The 20,028-nt window shown below is 36.2% G+C and overlaps 1 protein-coding gene across 4 annotated transcripts in view; it reads right to left on the bottom strand.

Annotated features, from left to right (window-relative positions):
- LOC117983692 (zwei Ig domain protein zig-8-like) overlaps nt 1-20,028 on the bottom strand; it is a 157,705-nt gene that overhangs the window by 40,199 nt on the left and 97,478 nt on the right. For 3 of the 4 annotated variants that reach the window (XM_069499471.1, XM_034970312.2, XM_069499470.1), the window contains exon 2: nt 13,557-13,738. In XM_069499471.1, coding sequence (XP_069355572.1) covers nt 13,557-13,680 — 124 coding nt within the window. In that variant the 5' untranslated portion in view covers nt 13,681-13,738. The remainder of the gene's footprint in view (nt 1-13,556; nt 13,739-20,028) is intronic. The other variant, XM_069499472.1, reaches the window with a different exon arrangement.

Genomic DNA, 20,028 nt, shown 5'->3' with positions numbered 1-20,028 from the left:
TCATATTATTTAATTTTTTGGATATCTCCTAAGATATTCTTCTAAATTAAATGATGTTAAGGGCAATTTTGGTCTTATTTGAATATTTCAGATGATCAACTATTTTATTTTTATAAGAGTTAATAGTATGCAACTAAAAACACCTTCGAAAGTAAGACTTTGTTTCAGATCACTTTTGAAAATCATAAAATCGATTATTGTGAGGCAACCTTAAGAGATACATAATATATGTTATCGCGAACTTTTTTCTACAACTTTTTAAAAGAAACAATTTTACGCTACATTGTTTTCGTGTAACTTTGACCATTTATGCAGCGCACGCCTCGGTAACTCTCAAATGAGAGGATTTTTCTGACCTAATTCACATTATTTCAATTTACCTAGGTATCTCTAATTTTTTGAGGATTAAACTATACATATAAACCTTTCCCTTGAATTACTCTATCTATTGGTGAAAACCGCATTAAAATCTGTTGCGTAGTTTAAAAAATCTACGCGTTCATACATACATACATACATACATACAGACAGCGGGAAGCGACTTTATTTTATACTATGTAGAGATTCCTTATATTTTGGAGTGCATTAGACGTTTAAAATAAAATATTCTTCAAAACTGCATTCCTATGATTGAATAATCTAGTAAGTGGTTCAAAGACGAACTTAGGTACGAATACAAGACCGAATACCTTTTACATTTAACTTGTAAGCAGTGGTAAGTGCAGTCCGTATTCGAAATGCATTTCGTTAGTCCTCAAACGACTCAATCCACTCGGTGTCTATGCAAATCTGAAATCGTGTAACAAAGTTGGAAGCAGCTGCTGACAATCGACTGACAAACTCGCAACTAAAAGTTGCAACGCACTTGTAATGTAATTAATTTTGAAATGAAATGGTCCATTGGGTTAGTAAGGGAATTGTCATCATCGTTTCATCCAATGAATATACTCGAGTTTTATCTGCTGGAGATATTATCGCTAAAGAATATGATTTTGTGCCATTTAAATCCAGTGGCTCCTCAAAATTTGTTTCACCTATTGGAGGATCTCCTAATGATGCAGGGTTGTCACTCGAGCTCATTGGGACCCCAATCTCTATGGGTACTTCGAAGTCCGAACTTTGTTCCCCGCCTAGTGGCATTTTAGTACGCGGCAGAAAGTAATGTACTTCGACCTTTAGAAAGATGTAGCGGCTTTGTAGAGCATTGTCTCTGTCGTTGAGACCGATAAAAAGTCACATAAGTATGAGTGACAGAGACAACGCTCTACAAAGCCGAAACGTCATTCTAAAGGCCGATGTACATTACTTTCTCCCGCGTACTGTACGCGATTTACTAAACTATGTTAGTTATTCTGGTTCTCATACGTAATAATCAAGCACGTTTACAAATAGCTTAAGTGTTGTGAACCTAACCTGGATAGGTAGCATAGTAAGCGACAGGTCGAGATGGCAATCGAGGAGGGATCGCCCCGCACATCCCCCGCGCTAACCCGGTGCGGGTGTGCGGGGCACCCCATCCCGCCATCTCAACCCGCGGACTATAGGTAGGTGCCAACTTGTAATGAGTTGTGATACAGATTTTGGACCTCAGGAGTCATTCAGACATTTTTATAAATGCTATTCTTATTATAAGCTCGAGTTTTATCTAAATAGTAAAAAATATATCCTTTAAAATAAAGCCTACAGTCTTTTTGAATTGAGCGTCAAAAATATAAAATGTCCTAAAAACTAATAACCCGCCCGGTACACAATGCTGAAATTCCTCGAAAACAATGCAACAAAATTAAACCTCGGCACAAAGTTTTGAAATTAGCCGCGTTATTGTCGACTTTACATCGCACTCCTTTCGAGTACCATTGTTTAAATAAAGAATTAATATGCAAATGGAAGTGGCAAGCGCAGCCCTTCGAACATTTGCGCGTTTCAAATTATGCGTGTCGTTCGTGCGTATTTATTCGATTAAGCTCATTGGCTATTATGTGCTAACAAAGATATTAAAAAACTCTAGATAAGCAAAGGCTCATACGATAAAAATGTCTTTTAAAAGTGAAGCAAATTCGTATGCTTGAGTATGTCACACATACGCGAAGCAGTACACGTCACTACGTAGATATTGGTGCGGGGTTTACGCACCCTTTGTCACCTACTACCCTTGTTACAAGCAAACCACGGAGCGTTAGAAATATTCCTGAGCAAACTGTTCTGGGCTCGTTGTATGGCTTGTACGTTTATTTGCACGCAGTGCCCCAGATCTGAATATTATTACAACATTATTTAGCACAACTTTCGCGGGCCATTGTCTAAATCAGAAATTTAGTATACAAATGGAAGTGGCACACAAAGCTTAGCTTCTAGCTTTCAACATAAGTTTATAATTACACAGGTGTTAACTAAGGTATAACTTAGAGTGCTTTTACATTGGCATTCTAGCGGCACATATTTTCCAGGGTCATAAAACTATGTGGCTATCACTGGAAAATAAAAACGGTGCTAAATGCGGTGGTAAAAATTGCTTTTCGGTGACTGCGCGTTTTGGTCGTAAGCATTGGTCGTAAGTAAAGAACGACGATCTCCCTGGAACGGTGGTGAGCGCTGTGGTCTTATAAACGGGAGGTCATGGGTTCGATTCCCGACAGGGGCTTAAGAATAGAAGGGAAGAAGAATGTCATCTCGCCTTTATCCTGCAATCTACATTTTATCGCAGTTCAAATCGTGTGGTTTTGAATTATTATTTTTGTCAGTTCTCAAGTGACCTTAAGGATTTTGCCCTTGAACGTGGTACATTCAAGGACAAAACTGACGTTATTTATGAAAGAAGGGTTTAACTCAAACTACAAAAGGCAAACACTTAAGTTAACAAAGTACACATCAACTAAAATATGTATATTGCAAGCTGACTAGCTTTTACGTTAGAAGATTAATATTTGAAATATGTGTATTAACTGCTGCAAAAGTTTTTAGGGTTTGAATAATGGTATTTTTCGTTGTTAGTATTAACTAGTTTTCATAATATAAGTAGTTAGGCTGTGCGTATCTGTCAGTCAGTCACGAGACTATTTTATTCGTCACTAGCTTATGCCCGCGACTTCGTCTGCGTGGACTACACAAATTTCAAACCCGAATAATGGGGTAAAATAGCCCCATTAGGGGTTGAACTTTCAAAAATCTTTTCTTAGCGGATGTCTACGTCATAATAATTATCTGCATGTCTAATTTTGAGCCCGATCCGTCCAGTAGTTTGAGCTGTCAGATCTGTCAGTCAGTCAATGAGTCACCTTTTCGTTTTATATATTCATAAGATTAACATTAAAACTAAGAAAACCAGCAATTATTTTAATTTAACATACATTTAGATGAAGCGTCGGATAATACGATACGACGCAAAATATAATATTGTATAATGCAGACTCTCTAAGAATGATTACTATATAATGAGATTACCCCAGTTAGCAGTTATGGTAATCATAATGCGTGTGATGACAGGAAGATGTCTTTGCGCGGAAATGTTAATGTAATTAAATGAAAGATGAAAGCCGTATTTTAATATACATCAAATAATTATTGAATATTGTATTTAATAATAATTATTATTTAATACACATTATTTATTAGTTAGTGTAGGTCATACAGCAATTGTTAATGACGTGGGTAATTACAAATAGATATAATTAAAGCAGAACTGTACTGTAAATTCACTTTAATATTTTATAATAATTATTTAACCATAACGATTTGACTTTCGTAACTTCGTAAGTGCTGAATAAATATAAATATACAGAGTAAAGTATTTGCATTAAAATACAAATTTATATTTATCTTATTTTATTTTTTATTTTTATTTATTGGACACACAAAACAGATTATGACAATAATTGATAAAGTAATACAAGCCATGAATAAAACTAGTCACTCACAAAAAGTGTGTACAAATGCAGTTATTAGTAATGGACGTGTACGTAGTTAGTAACGGACTCATTATTAAACAATACCTATTACCTATACTATAATAAAAGAACATAGAACTAAAAATTTGTTAAAAATCGAACACTTAATAAAGTCTTATCTTTATCTAAACATAATAAAAGGAAAAGGTGACTGACTGACTGATCTATCAAAGCACTGCTGAAACTACTGGACGGATTGGGCTGAAATTTGGCGTGCAGATAGCTATTATGACGATTGAAAATTCAACCCCTAAGAGGGTAAAATAGGGATTTCAAATTTATGTAGTCCACACGGACGAAGTCAAGAGTGTAAGCTAGTTTATAAATAAAAAAAGAATTATGATAATTTTATATTTTTACAATTTGTAACCGTTATCAATTGTAGATTGTTATATTCGAGTCATAGAAATTTATCTTGAAAGTTACATTTATTTGCAGCAAACAATATTTACATGTTTATTTTTATAAAATTACCTACTAGCCGATGCCCGCGACTTTGTACGCGTGGATTTAGGTTTTATAGATCCCGTGGAAACTCTGATTTTTTCGGGATAAAAAGTAGCCTATGTCACTCTGCAGGTCTTAAACTATACCCATGCAAAATATCACGTCGATCAGTTGCTCCCTTGCGACGTGATTGAAGGACAAGCCAACAATTAAACACAATTTCGCATTTATAAGCATTTCTCATTCGAAGATACTAACACAAAATCCTCTTTGTTCTCATGTCACATCTAGCATCTATATGCAGGCACGGGCCCTAATGAAACTCATTATTGCCATCCGTGCACACTAAAACGTCCTTTGTTTCTGGTTATATGTATTTTGAAAATGGTACCTTTGTGCTGAGGTTAATACATACGCATAAAAATGGTTGTAGCCTGTACACAATTTTTAAAAACACGATTTTGTGTTAAAATCGCTTCACAATTTTCGTTACTAAGTATGTTAATTAGCTTCTTCTGTCATCATGTACGCCAATGATTCCATTTGTAAAAAAAGAATAGATAGTGAAGGTGAGGAACACATCAAAGTGAAGGCTTAAAACTATGACCCATAATATTTGTAAAGCGGTATCTCTTCTATTCTCGCGCGTTTTGTGTCTTCTATTTTTCTCATCACCGATCGCGAATTTTATATAGGTACCTACTACCATTGTAATTTGAACGTAACAAAAATGTCTATGGTATAACGTCTTTAATGTCTGCTAATACTTTCAAACGTATTTCAAAGCATAGAAATTGAGTAAAATTAGTAGTTTTGCTCGCTTGGTAGACAAAATCCTACACACAATTTCCCCAGGTCTAAGAATATTTTAAATTAAATAAATAATTATTATTATAGTTAATGGTCACCAACATGAAAACAAATTAATAGTAAACGCGCAATTATAACATTTATTCACACGGCACAGCTCGTAGCAGAATTTAAACATCAAATGTGAGGTCTGCCTTCCAGTAGGTAGGTACCATTAATTTTTAACCCATTTTCCAGAACTCATACACAAAATAAATGTTTCTCCCTTTTCATTTCGGAGTGACGTTATCCAATTTTTCGGAAAACAATCCTGAATGTAATTTTTTGTGTGCCATACAATACAAGTATGTTTCTGAAATCCAATTAAAATATATATTTTGCGGGTTGAACTTTATTGCTTGTTCCTGCAAGTACTTGACGTATTTCTTTCTGCTATAGGTAATGATCACTCACAAACTACAAGACATCTTTATATTTAAAAGGTTTAAAGTTTGTCAAGTTAGTACCCGTATTTAAATAAGTGCCAGTCAAGTTTCATTCAAAGTTCAAGTGAAACGTAGAAACTTTTACCGTCGTCCTTTTATCCAACTTTATTCGTTTTGCTATGGATAGATACTTCCCTTCGCTCCACTTGGTCTCATAGAGCTAGCGCACACCAAAGTGCGGTGAGTTGCGGTGCGTTTTAAAATCCGCAAATTTGAAATAATTCCGCAGTGCGCGCACTTCGATGTAGTTTTATAGTTCACAGATTTTGCGGTTGCACGCTAGCTTTTAGGCTTGCTTTATTTCGAACCTCCTACGCGAGCTCTTAGCTTCGCATGTGACAAAAACACTAGTAATAGCTACCTACTACCCCTAGGGTAGGATAGAAAAGGCTTCGTCAAGTCGAGGTGCACAGATTGCGGGCTGGACCACCAATCGTTAGGTCGATTTATGCATTATTTATGAACTTAATGATAGTTTATTCCAGCGAAGTACCTATAATCTCCACTCTTACAGGCTAGTTGTTAGGCTTTCGATTATTTAGGGAATCTCAGCATTAAATATTATCTGAGAAACGAATCACTTTTACGTACAGGTAATCTATTTCATTGACTAGTTAATCTCGACTCTAATTGATTTACCCACCTCAAGGGTAACAAATAAATATGGTAAATCTAAAACATTGTTTTAATGTGTAAAACAAACAAAAAATTTGGATAAAACTTTGAATTTAGACAATGCCATAAAATACTTAGTAGTAGTAGTAACTTTCAGGTAATATTTTTTTTAGATAGGTGAAATCCTGAGTTATTACAGGAATTCAAACATAACAAAATCGAACCGAAAGACGTCGAGCGAAGGTAGGTCGCGCTCAGATATTATTAATAATAATTACTGCCTACACTATAAACACCTAATTATTGACAGCCGACGGATTAACATGTTGCAAACCAAATCGCAATTCCAAATATTGGCGTGCTAATATTGATAATAGCATATTAATATTCCGATATGTGATAAATCTATCTACCCCAAATAATCGCATTAGTTGTTCAAATAGACAGAAACAAACATTTCTATGTTCTACCATACGGTAAGGGAGACGAGGTTAAGGAAAATATTTCTCTTTATTTAACTCTATTTATAAGCCGTGATAGTCTAGTGGTTAGAACGTCCGCCTCGTAATCGGAGGTCGGGGATTCGATCCCGGGCGCGCACCTCTGACTTTTCCGAGTTATGTGCGTTTTAGGTAATTAAATATCACTTGCTTTAACAGTGAAGGAAAACATCGTGAGGAAACTTGCATGCCTGAGAGTTCTTCATGGTAATCTCAAAAGTGTGTGAAGTCTGCCAATCTGCACGTGGCCAGCGTGGTAGACTATGGCCAAAACCCTTCTCTTTTGTACGATACGATATGCATTTAGTTTCCCCGAAATACGCATTTACGTACCTAGGTAGGTACCTATTTATTTACTCCGAAGTAAATTTTTAAATTATTAATTAAAATCATAGCCTAGTTAAAAATTTACGAAAGTAGTTACGAGAAAACTAATAGTGCTTAAGATTTGGTTCTAGGATGGGTGGTTTGTATTAATTAATTGCTGATATTGAAGTTATTTTCACATTAAAAGAAACGGTTAGGTATATTAACTTATATCTACTTTCCCATTTATGCCCAAAGATTTATAATCATTTTTAGGGTTCCGTACCTCAAAAGGAAAAACGGAACCCTTATAGGATCACTTTGTTGTCTGTCTGTCCGTTTGTTCGTCTGTCTATCAAGAAACCTACAGGGTACTTCCCGTTGACCTAGAATTATGAAATTTGGCAGGTAGGTAGATCAAAACCGTGAATTTAGGTTAGATCACACAAAAAAAAAATGTAGTCATGAACTAATATTTAGTATTTTCAACTTTTAAAGTGAGTGACTATATCAAGTGGGGTATCATATGAAAGGTCTTCACCTGTACATTCTGAAAGATTTTTATTTATTTTTATGCAGCATAGTTTTTGAATTATCGTGCAAAATGTCAAAGAAATACGACTGTAGTACGGAACCCTCGTTGCGCGAGCCTGACTCTTTGAAGACGTCTTTGTTGGGTATGTATGCTTAACAAATTAAATGCAATGTTAACATGATCTGCGCATGTACTGTAAAGTGCTTCGAACCGAGACCAATAAGTACTACGGTAATGTAAATTGTAAGTAAATCAATAAATACTTCCGCCAGACTTCCAAGCAAACAAAGTTAAACCTGGAGTGAGTAATATGAAACAATGCACACGTAGATATGTGTTACAAACCGCATATTGCAATTTGCAAATGTGCTTTTAATATTTGCATTCCGCCATCATTCTTTGCTTAGATTCAATAAACAAGAGTGAGTCAGACTCGCACACAAAGGGTTCCGTACCATCGTTCAAGATATCGCCATCTATATATATATAAAATTCAAAGTCCTGACTGACTGCCTGACTGACTGACATAGATATCAACGCACAGCCTAAACCGCTGGTCCTAAAGACCTTGTATTCACCGGTAATTCTTGGGAAGATGTTCGTAATCATACCGAACAAGGGCTCATGAAAATTGCTAAGTGGCTTAACTTGAATCTCTTAACCCTAAATACAGAAAAAACAAATTATATGTGTTTTACCATATGTGAACGTTCCCAACAAGTCTCTAATTTTAAAATAAAGATCCATACATGTGCACAATTGGACAATAATGTAGACTGTAACTGTCCGGTTTTAAAAAAAGTTTCCACTATCAAATACCTTGGTGTGATGCTAGATTATCGTATGACGTGGTACTCACATATAGATTTAGTCTCAAATAGAATAAGGAAATTAATATGGATTTTTAAAAACCTTAGACATATAGCTTCCAAAAATATTTTGACCACTGTATATCTAACTCTTGTACAATCCATTATATCTTACTGCATAACTGTCTGGGGCGGAGCAGCCAAAACAAAGCTTCTGGAGCTAGAGAGAGCCCAACGCTCTCTTTTAAAAGTTATGCTCTTTAAACCTTATATGTTTTCTACTACTCAGCTCTACTCTGACTCGGGCTTACTTACGGTCAGAAAGCTATACGTTTTAAGCATAGTCTTAAGGAAGCACAAATCTTTACCTTTTTCACCTTCCAATAAAAGAAATAGATTTATTGTAGCAAAAACATCTCGAACCAGAACTGCTTTTGCTCGGAATCAATATTCCATACAATCAAGTTATCTATAAGTATAACGTGATTAACAGGAAGCTTAAAACATATCCACTAAAATACAACGCTTGCAAAGAAATTTTGAAAAAGTATCTGTTATCACTAAACTATGATGAAGTGGAATCGCTTTTATTACGTACCATATAACAACTATTGTAGTACTTACTAGGTTTATTTGACTATTTTGTTTAATACTCACATAATATAAGCATAGACCACGCGCGCACACACACACACGCACACAACACACACGCACACACATACACACGCACACACACACACACGCGCACACACACACACAAATACACACATACATATATCTATCTATACACTTACTAACTCACACACGTTTGCTTGATATCGCTGATGAAAATATTGTTAAGGAAGAGCGGTGTCTTCTGACACAGGTGTAGTTCGCCTACTCCTAAAAGAAGGCTCCAACCTCCTACAGCTACTGTAATCTCAAGTTATTTGAAATAAATTATTTATTTAAATTATTTAAAGACATGAAATTTGGAGGGTCTATTATTTGTAAAGAGTAGGTATCCACTAAGGAAGGATTTTTAGAAATTTCACGCCTAAGTGGGTTAAATGGGAGATGGAAGTTTGTATGAAAGTCGGTCATTTTTCAAGTTATTTGCATGAAAATTGGTATTTGGGTTTTCGGTTACAAATGAAGAAATACGTGTCTCAGGATGTATGGGAAAGTTTTAATTATTGATATTATAATTAACTTAAAATTTGGAAAGTAGGTTTTCTTGAGGTTAGGTGTCATCTAAGAAAAGACTATGAGAAAATCACCCCCCCCCCCCCCCCCCCTAAAGGGGTGAAATGGGGGTTGGAAGGTTATATGTGTTATTCGGTGCTGTTCAGAGTGCGCGTCCTGTTTCTGAAAAAAAAATGCAATTTGTTTCCTGTAGGCCACGCGGGCGTAACCGCAGGCAGAAGCTAGTTAATTATATGTGAATAGATAATGCCCACGACTCCTTCCACGTGGATTTAGGTTTTTTAAAAATCCCGCGAGAACTCTTCAATTTCCCGGGATAAAAAGTAGCCTTCGTCCTTCCCCGGGATGTACCTAAGCTAACTCTGTACCAAATTTAATCAAAATTGGTAAAGCTGTTGGGCCGTGAAAATCTAGCACACAGACAGAAAGACAGACGGATGTCGGACACTTTCGCATTTATAATATTAGTATAAATTAGTAGGTATGGATTAAGTAAATATTTTTAAATCTGAAAACTTTTTAATTTTTTTTTTGATGTAACCACAAATTCACGGTTTTCGGATTTTTTTCTTTTATTGCGCTATAAGACCTACCTGCCTCCCAAATTTCATGATCATAGGTCTACGGGATGTACCCTATAGGTTTTCTTGACAGACACGACGGACAGACGGACAGACAGACAACAAAGTGATTCTATAAGGGTACCTTTTTAGGGTTCCGTAGCCGAATAACAAAAAACGGGACCCTTATAGATTCGTCATGTCTGTCTGTCTGTCTGGATGTATGTCACAGCCACTTTTTTCCGAAACTATAAGAGCTATACTGTTAACATGGTAAGTAGATGTATTCTGTGAACCGCATTAAGATTTCTACACAAAAATAGAAAAAATACAATAAATTTTGGGGTTCCCTATACTTAGAACTGAAACTCAAAAATCTTTTTTTCATCAAACCCAAACGTGTGGGGTATGGATAGGTCTTCAAAAATGATATTGAGGTTTCTAATCTGATTTTTTTCTAAAGTGAATAGTTTGCGCAATAGACGCTTCCAAAGTGGTAAAATATGTGTCCCCCCCTGTAACTTCTAAGGTAAGAGAATGATAAACCTAAAAAAAATATATGATGTACATTACCATGCAAACTTTCACCGAAAATTGGTTTGAACGAGATCTAGTAAGTAGTTTTTGATTTATCGTGCAAAATCTCGACAAAATACGATTGTACTACGGAACCCTCAGTGCGCGAGTCTGATTCGCACTTGGCCAGTTTTTCCTTAGGTACGGAAATCTAAAAAGGATCCATGAGAGTTGCAAAGATAAATATTGTTACAGCGAAGTTTATCAAAATACAGCACGCTATGAAAAGAAAACAACGTCCTCCAAAGGTCCTTATAATAATATTTTTTGTGGTAAAGAAAATATTGTTTTAAGCTAAATTTATTTTTGTCTGGTATTTTTCTTACTGTATTTTCAATCCGCTACTATTTTTTTAAGACGAAACACTGGTCTCTAAAAGTTTTGCGTTTGATAGTAGAGAAAGAAAATAATTAGAACAAATTTATTTTTGACGATTTTTTTTTTATTGAGTCATCATTATTTGCTTAGCCTTTAAAAAAGAATTTATGTGAGTTGCAAACATAAAATTTTAATGTATGAGCGGACGACATAGTGCACGCGAGGACAAAATAAATGCCGTTCTCTAAATAGTGTCTGTTCATTATTTTTATTGTAGAGAAAATATTATTTTAATATAGCCTGTAAAAATGTATACTTCTATACTAATGAATAAAATTGAAGTGTCTGTCTGTATTTTCGAAATAACTACCTAAAATTAAGCTTATATTATGGTTATTTGAACTGTACCATAACTGAATCACACGTTTTTAAAAATTTTGTCTGTCTTTCTGTCTGTTTGAACGGGCTAATCTTCGGAACGGCTTAACTTATTTTGACTGGACTTTCACAGACAAGTAGAGTATAGGCTACTTTTTAACCAACTTTCAATAGAGGAGGAGTTGTATTTTTCTACCCCTCCGAAATTCCTGAACCGATTTGAGTATTTTTTTTTAATCGATAGAGAAACTTTTCGACATTGTCCCAAAAAAAAATGGATTCCAACTCCTCACCTCCAGTTACCATCTCGACCTGTCACGTAACATAATTTATTTCTCATTTGAATATTAAGTAATAAAATTCAATGAAATTTTTAAGACCCGTTATAGAGACAAATATTTATGTACCTACCTATGTCTGATTTCTGATTTTAATTTACTTGCCCATATAACTTGATCTTATTTCTTGACGTGAAATCAAAGAAAAATAGGCAATTCATAGGCTACCTAGCGTCAAATGTAGGAACATTTGACACATGCTAGTGAGTTCGAAACCTCGACGTTTTATTACAAGTTCCCTGACTGTCATGAACTGTGATAACAGGCTCTGAAAACCAATGTCAATGGGTACTCTGCTTTACTTAACAAACCCCCATGTAAATACATTGAATACAATGTTTGTACCATGTCATTGTTTGTACCCAATTGTTTGTACAACTAATGCGATTATTTGGGCCAAATAGATTTATCGCGCAACAGAATATGTTATTACCGATGTTGTCGACGCAAATATTGTTATTTAGGATTGCGATTTGTGTTCGCAACAAATTTAACAACACGTTAGTTTATGTACTTACAGTATAGGTACTAGTTTATTTTAACTCGTACAAACTTTTTTAGTACGGTAAACCAGGCCAATGTGCCCCTGCACAATTCGAATAATTGAAATAAAAGGATTTTTTATTTAGAACGTGTTTATTTAGGTAATCAGTCTTAACCTATGACTCAATTGACATAACAAAAACAAAAAAAAACTTCTAAAATATCATGAAAAATAACTGCGATCAAGTATTTTTTTAAATGTAGAGTAGGGAAATTAGACTGATACATCAGTCTTATACCCTATAGGTTTTGATTCCATTGTCTTGACAGACACCGTAGACAGACAGGCACGCAACGTTGCTTTTTTTCCTTTTAAGGTACAGAACCCTAAATAAATCAAAATAACTTCAAAAGCAATGAAAATGAACATGGAATCAAAGCACCTAAGCGAAATCCATTCAAATTCTGAATAACATTCGATGATTTCACAGCCAGCTATAGCAAAGTGAATGCGATCGTAAAGACAAAGTAATGGCCAATTACTATCCTATTGCTAGCGTCACTAATTAGGTTTATGCGGAATATGGTAATTCGAATAATGCTGGTCGTTTTGAACGCCAAACGCTGTTTAGACGTTTCGGCGGAAATTAGATTTCCACTGGAGACTAAGCTGAAATTGATTTCTACATCAACAAAGGTAGACGCCAAATGGAAATGCATTATGTGTTTTACTGTATGTTATGGTAGAAATTGAAATTGAAAGATTTTTATTCAAATAAACTTTTAGTTTTTTTTAAATATTTTTTAATGAAAATATTACAATACAACTTAAAGCTAGCCCTATCTAATTACTATACAAATCACTATCTATTTTACTCCCTTAGAGGTTGAATTTTCATAAATCCATTCTTAGCGGATGCCTACGTCATAATAGCTATCTGCATGCCAAATTTCAGCCCGATCCGTCCAGTAATTTCAGGTGTGCATTGATAGATCAGTCTGCCATTCACCTTTTTCTTTTATATGTTTAGAATACGCGGTTGCGTGAAGAAGAGAAGCAAAAACAATATACCTAATTCCACGATATATGTGTTTCCTACCAATTAAAACCCGGGTATCTTTAAACAAGAGTGAATAGGCATCTTCTAGGTAAACGCGTCCCATCTTCACTCATCTCACTTCACAGGTCACATCATCACTTTCCATCAGGTGTGATTGTGATCAAGCGTTCGCCTATAATGAATTGAAAAAAAAAATTGTAACTTACCTTTTTGAACCGTACCTTGGCTTTCATTGAAGAACCCCAGCACCATGCTGACGATCACAACCAAACCGATCTTGAGACGATAGCCCATGCGCGCTCTCATCCCTCCTAGCCCTGTCAGCGCCATGCTAACCCTGTCGCATCCATTCGTTATATGCCAACCGACGGACTATACGATGCATTGTCTGAAACAAATAAAAATATTTTAGCGTTAAAACTATCGTGATGGATTTCCATTATGTATAATATCTCTCACCCAGCTATACTCACATGTTTAGTCGACGTTAGCCCGTCTAGTTTTGAACCCATCCGGGGTCCTTTTTCAAAGGGAGTCAGTTCGCGCACTTGTCGCGTTTAAGACTCTTTACCGCGACGCGTGCGCGAACTGACTTCCTTTGAAAAAGGACCCCGGATGTGTACGAAACTAGTCGGGCTAACTTCAACCAAACACGTGAGTATAGCTGGGTGAGAGATATCTTCTAAATATATAAAACAGAAATACCACTCACTCACTGACTGACTGACTGACTAATCACGAAATCTCAGAAACTAGAAAGCCTACAAACTTAAAATTTGGAAGGTAGGTTCTTTCTAGGACGTAGGTGTCAGCTAAGAAACGGTTTTGAAAAAAAGATTCCGACGAATTGAGAACCTCCTCCTTTTTTTGAAGTCGGTTAAAAAGGGTCGAAGGTTGTATGAAAGTCCTATGTTTTTGGAGTTAGAGACGTGAAAATCGACATTTAGGTTATTAGCTTTAAATAATAAAAATCTGTATAATTCAATTTGGGAAATTCCTCCCTTAAGGGTGGTAAAATAGGGGGGCAATGTTTTTATAGAACAGTTTTAACAATTGTTATTTTACTTGAAATTTGAAATGTAGGCTATTTCTAGGGGGTAGGTATCAGATAAGAAAGGATCTAACTAAATTCCCCCCCTAAGGGAGTAAAATGGGGGTGCAAGGGTTTTATGAAAAACCTACGTTTTTGAAGTTAGAGATATGAAAATTGGCATTTAGTGAGTAGATAAGTGAGGCCTTTTGCAACGGGAAAATTTGAGATCTCATGCATGCTGCTAGTTATAAATAAAAATATGTTGATTTAGGTATGTTCTTGTTTAAAAGCTGTGATCACCTAGTGGTTAGGACGTCTACCTGCTAATCGGAGATTGGGGGTTCAATCCAGAGTTATGTGCGTTTTAAGTAATTAAATATCACTTGCTTTAACGGCGAAATAAAACATCGTGAGGAAACCTGCATGTCTGAGAGTTCTCCATAATGTTCTCAAATGTGTGTGAAGTCTGCCAATCTGCACTTGACCAGCGTGTTAGACCGTGCTCTGTACTGCGCCGGCGATGGGTTGATCATGATAGCTTATACCCGCGATTTCATCCGTGAGGACTATAAGAATTTCAAAGCTTTGCTTTACTCCCCACCCCGTTCCCACTTGTTGTCTATCGGCTCGGATTTTAATCGGATGTACCAGTGGCAGAACATTTTGGTTTCCGACAAATGACAAGCGGGTACGGGGGGTTAGGGGTTGAATTTACCAAAATCCTTCAATCCCTAAGGGAGTAAAATAGGGGTTTGAAGTTTGTGTAGTCCGGAATAAGTTGCGGGTGTATGCTAGTCAGTACCCTTAGTATAAATGCGAAAGTGTGTTTGTTTGTTGGTTTGTCCGTCAATCACGTCGCAACGGTGCAACGGATTGACGTGATTTTTTGCATGGGTATAGATAAAGACTTGGGGATTGACATTTTTACCGAAAAATCAAAGAGTTCCCACGGGATTTTTAAAAAACCTAATTCTACGCGGTCAAAGTCGCGGGCATCAGCTAGTTGGTTATAAAAGCACCCTAAGCAAAGAGCATGACACGGTGTGAAAGCATTTCGCTGACAGAGGCTTTCCTCAGACGTGGTCTATCAGTTTTGAAGCGTATCTTGATGGATGCTTGACATTCTCACTTCTATTGTGCTTCTATCAACATTAAACGAATTTCGTATTAAGAAGTATAAGTCCCGCAAATTGCTAAAGCGCCTGGCCGCCATTTTAGTGACGTCAGCACTGGACTGAAGTTTCGAGCTGATGGTATATTTTTACTTAAATATACGTCAAATGACGTCAAAATGACGTCATTTCGATGTTGATGAGACATAGTACTAGCGCAATAGCAATTTGCGGGACTTATACAAACGAATTATTAATCACGTAACCCTAAATAATAAACTATTTTTATTTTTATTTGGAAGGCATAATAAGTATAGACAATTCTAATAAATAAACTTACCTAAATCTAAATTAAAAGTAAAAAAATTATTAAATTAAAACTAAAATAAATTAAATTAATTATTTGAAGTAACCCTAAATAATTATTTAAAGTGGGTACTAACCCTAAATTAATAATTTCTGAGTACTTAATACAGCCGTGATGGCCTAGTGGATATACAACGTCCACCTCCTATTTGGGAGGTTGGAGGTTCGATCCAGGGGACACACTAACTTTTCGGAGCTATGTGCGTTTCAAGCATGGAAATATTATCATTTGCTTTAATGGTGAAGGAAAACATCGTGAAGAAACCTGCATGCCTAAGAGTTCTTCATAATGTTCTCGAAGGTGAGTGGATTCTTCCAATCCGCACTTGGTCAGCGTGGGGAACTATGGCCTAAATCCTTCTTATTGTGCTTAGTTATTGGCCGGGAATGAGATTGAAAAAAAATTAAAATTGGGTTAAAAAAAATTACAGACGAATTAATTAATTTTGAAGTAATCTTAAATGAAATTATTTCTAAATACGTAATTAGTTAGTCTTAATTAAGTTGAATACAGAATTAAAAACTTTTGATGTTTAAGCACTTTGCCTCAAGTTGGTAAGGTAATATTTTTGTTTTCTTGGCGATAATTTCAAAGGACTTTCTATGAAACTAATTTCATTCAAGCATTAAATAAATTTGACTTCCGACATTTCATGATATCAATTTGGAAATTTCATGGACTACTCGATAACATGGATGCCACCCTTAAAAGTACACTAGAACAAATTCTAAATTTAACTTTTGATGAGCACTCCTGGAACCAAGCAACTTTACCGGTCAAGTACGGTGGCATCGGCGTGAGGAAAATTTCCAGTGTAGCTCTTCCGGCTTTTCTGTCCTCTGTGCATAGTATAAAAGAGCTTAGCTCTCAAATTCTCAAATCCAATTCATCATTGACCTATGCCACAGAGGCCCTAGAGAGTTGGAAGGTCAGATGTCCCAATGTCGACATCCCGAAGGAACGTACTACACAAAAACTTTGGGATTTGCCATTGGTTCAACTGACACATACGAATTTGGTTCAAAATCTTACAAGTGACAGAGATCGTGCCAGGCTTCTAGCATTATCCGAAAAGGAATCTGGGTATTGGCTGCATGCCTTGCCATCAAAAAATCTCGGCACACTTTTAGATAACGAAAGTTTTCGTGTGGCTCTAGGTCTCAGATTCGGAACACCACTGTGCCATCAGCACAGATGTCCGTGTGGAAAAGAGGTTGATAAATTTGGAATCCACGGACTCTCTTGCCAAAGGAGCTCCGGTAGGCTGTTTAGGCATGGCTCTCTTAACGATACAATTAAAAGAGCTCTTGCCACCATAAATATTCCTGCGCTCATTGAGCCGGCAGGGATTAGTCGGGATGATGGCAAGAGACCTGATGGATTGACGCTGGTTCCCTGGGAACGGGGACGGGCGCTAATGTGGGACGCAACTTGCGTTGACACATTGGCCCCGTGTCATATCAGGAAGACAGCATCAAGACCGGGAGCCGCAGCAGAAACAGCTGAAAACGGCAAGCGGCGCAAGTATGCCTCTCTTATAGAGAGTTACATTTTTGTGCCGTTTGCCGTGGAGACCCTGGGGCCATGGAGTCTTAGTGCAAAAAATTTTTTACGAGACATTTCACCGCGATTAATAGCCTCAACTGGTGACAGAAGGGCTGGCTCATTTTTTGCGCAGCGGATCAGCCTGGCTGTCCAGCGCGGAAATGCAGCCAGTATTCTTGGCACCATTCCACGCGGTCATGATTTATATAGTAATTAGATAAGGCTAGCTTTAAGTTTTATTGTATTAAAAAAAAAAAAAAAAAAAAAATGATATCAAATTATAATATAAAGTAACAGCTTAGCAAAAATAAATTGGAAATAATTACGTAATCAAAGATGGTCACGTTGAAAATTCGTCGACTGTGGGCATACTGTGGGTAGAGCTTATTGATTTCCAGTGATCATCAATGTGACACATCGAAATTATAATCTGTGGGTATTTGCTTCATTAGGCACAACGCCCACAGACGGAGTGAATTGGCGCCGGGGCGTGACATCTATTTTTATCAACTTAAGCTTCGGTCCACAGATATCTTCGGTCTTTTACTTTGTCATACCGTCTAAATTGTAATATATTGTGTAAAAAATGACTCCTCACGCGCCATTTTCACTTTATGGGTCAAATTTAATATAAAAAGTGCGATTTTGGTCCTTATTTTAAAGGTGAACCCATAGAGTTAAAATGGCACGCGAGAAGTCATTTTTTATGCGATTCAATAGCGTGTTTCGCGTTTGCATCGCTGCTTTTGGGCAAGTCGCATTTGAAGTAGTGTTACAATCGCAAAGTATCGATTCAGCATCGCTTCTGCATCTTTGCAAATGCGCGATTATTATTATTTATTTTAAAATTATTTCATGTATCACTAATTTATGTAACAAACTCGTCTGAGATGTCTCAGAATAGAAACGTCCATTATTCATTATTTATCAGTAACTTCAGAATTAGCGACTTCGCCGTTAGCAAGGGGTCTTGAGTCTGACAAATTTCTCCAGACCATCAAAACGTCTTTTGAAACACAAAGTTGGCAACGGGCAAGTTTTAATGTCTTCTGGAAGAAAAACTCTTTTTATTACTGCCTTGATAAATAGAACTGTAAATACAAGTATAGGTACTTAAACAATATGTCTGTAAGGCTCATTTCTCTCAATCATGAGCGATGATAGATTTAATAATAAATAAATAATAAATAAAAAAGCTTTATTTTTATCCCTTACTAATTAATTTTACATTTTTATCTATAGTTTAAACTAGATATTCTTATTTTTATTCTTCCCAACTTAGTTAATATTTACACTAAACAATTTAAATAATCTAATATCTACAATAAAATTTTTATATTGCACTTTTTTTTTTTTTACTTGAGTTCTATGTAAGGGCTGCCAGTGGCGGTAAAAGCCTCCTCCATTTTACTCCATGTACACCTATCTCTGGCCAGCGTACTCCAAATCTTCCCCGCAACTTTCGCGAGGTCGTCTTCCCATCTTTTTAATGGTCTTCCGGGTCTTCGCTTCCAATTCAAAGGATACCAATTTGTTACAGTTTTGGTCCATCTATCATCTTTGTATCTTTGAATATGCCCCGCCCATCTCCATTTAAGTCGTAGGATTTGCTTTATTGCGTCTCTCGCTTTAGTCTCACGTCTTATATCGGAGCTTCTTACGCGGTCTCTTAGTTTCAGCCCAAGGAGACTTCTCTCTAGGCCTCTCTGGCATGTACGTATTTTTTTAATTGTTCTGATAGTAAGAGGCCAGGACTGACATGCATAGGTAAGACATGGTAAAAGACAAGTCTCTAATACTTTAGTTTTTATTTTTGTGGGAAGGTTACCTTTAAAAATCTCCTTCATGCTCCAATACCTGTTCCACGTATTTGTTACTCGTCTGTCTATTTCTTTGTCGATGGAGTTTTCAAAGGAAATTAGCTGGCCGAGATAAATGTACTCGTCTACATATTCTATATTAACCGTCTCTATCTTGATATGTTTCTTTACGGAGTTTGTCATTACTTTTGTTTTATCTTGATTTATTTGCAGTCCTACTTTTATACTTTGTGAGTTTAGTGTTTCTAGCATATTATACTGCAGATCGTGCGAGTTTTCTGAGAGTAGTACAATATCATCTGCAAATCTCAGGTTTGATAAGTATTTGCCGTGAATTCTTAACCCAATGCTGTCCCAGTTTAGCTTCCTAAATATATTCTCAAGTACAGCTATAAATAGCTTTGAAGAGAGCGGGTCGCCCTGCCGAACGCCCCGTTCTAACTTGAATGGTGTACCAACTCTATCTATACGTACGCTAGACGTGCTCTTCTTGTAGAGTTCCTTTATAATATCTGTATATTCTTTATTGATGCCTTGTTCTGATAGAGCTCTCCAGATAGCCTCATGCGATATAGAATCGAAGGCTTTGGAATAATCTACATAACCAATATATAAGGACTTTCCATATTCCTTGTATTTCTCTATTATATTTTTTAAAGTATGAATATGGTCTATGGTTGAAAATCCCTGTATAAAGCCTGCTTGTTCAATTCCTTGGCCTTCGTCTATGGTTTTTGTGATACGTCGTAATGACTATTCGTCGTACGAGATGATAGATTTACGGAACAGTATTACCAAGAT

The sequence above is a fragment of the Maniola hyperantus genome, chromosome 7 (assembly GCF_902806685.2).
Source record: "Maniola hyperantus chromosome 7, iAphHyp1.2, whole genome shotgun sequence".
In the NCBI taxonomy this organism is placed as follows: Eukaryota; Metazoa; Arthropoda; class Insecta; order Lepidoptera; family Nymphalidae; genus Maniola; species Maniola hyperantus.
This window is presented reverse-complemented; position numbering and strand designations above follow the sequence as displayed.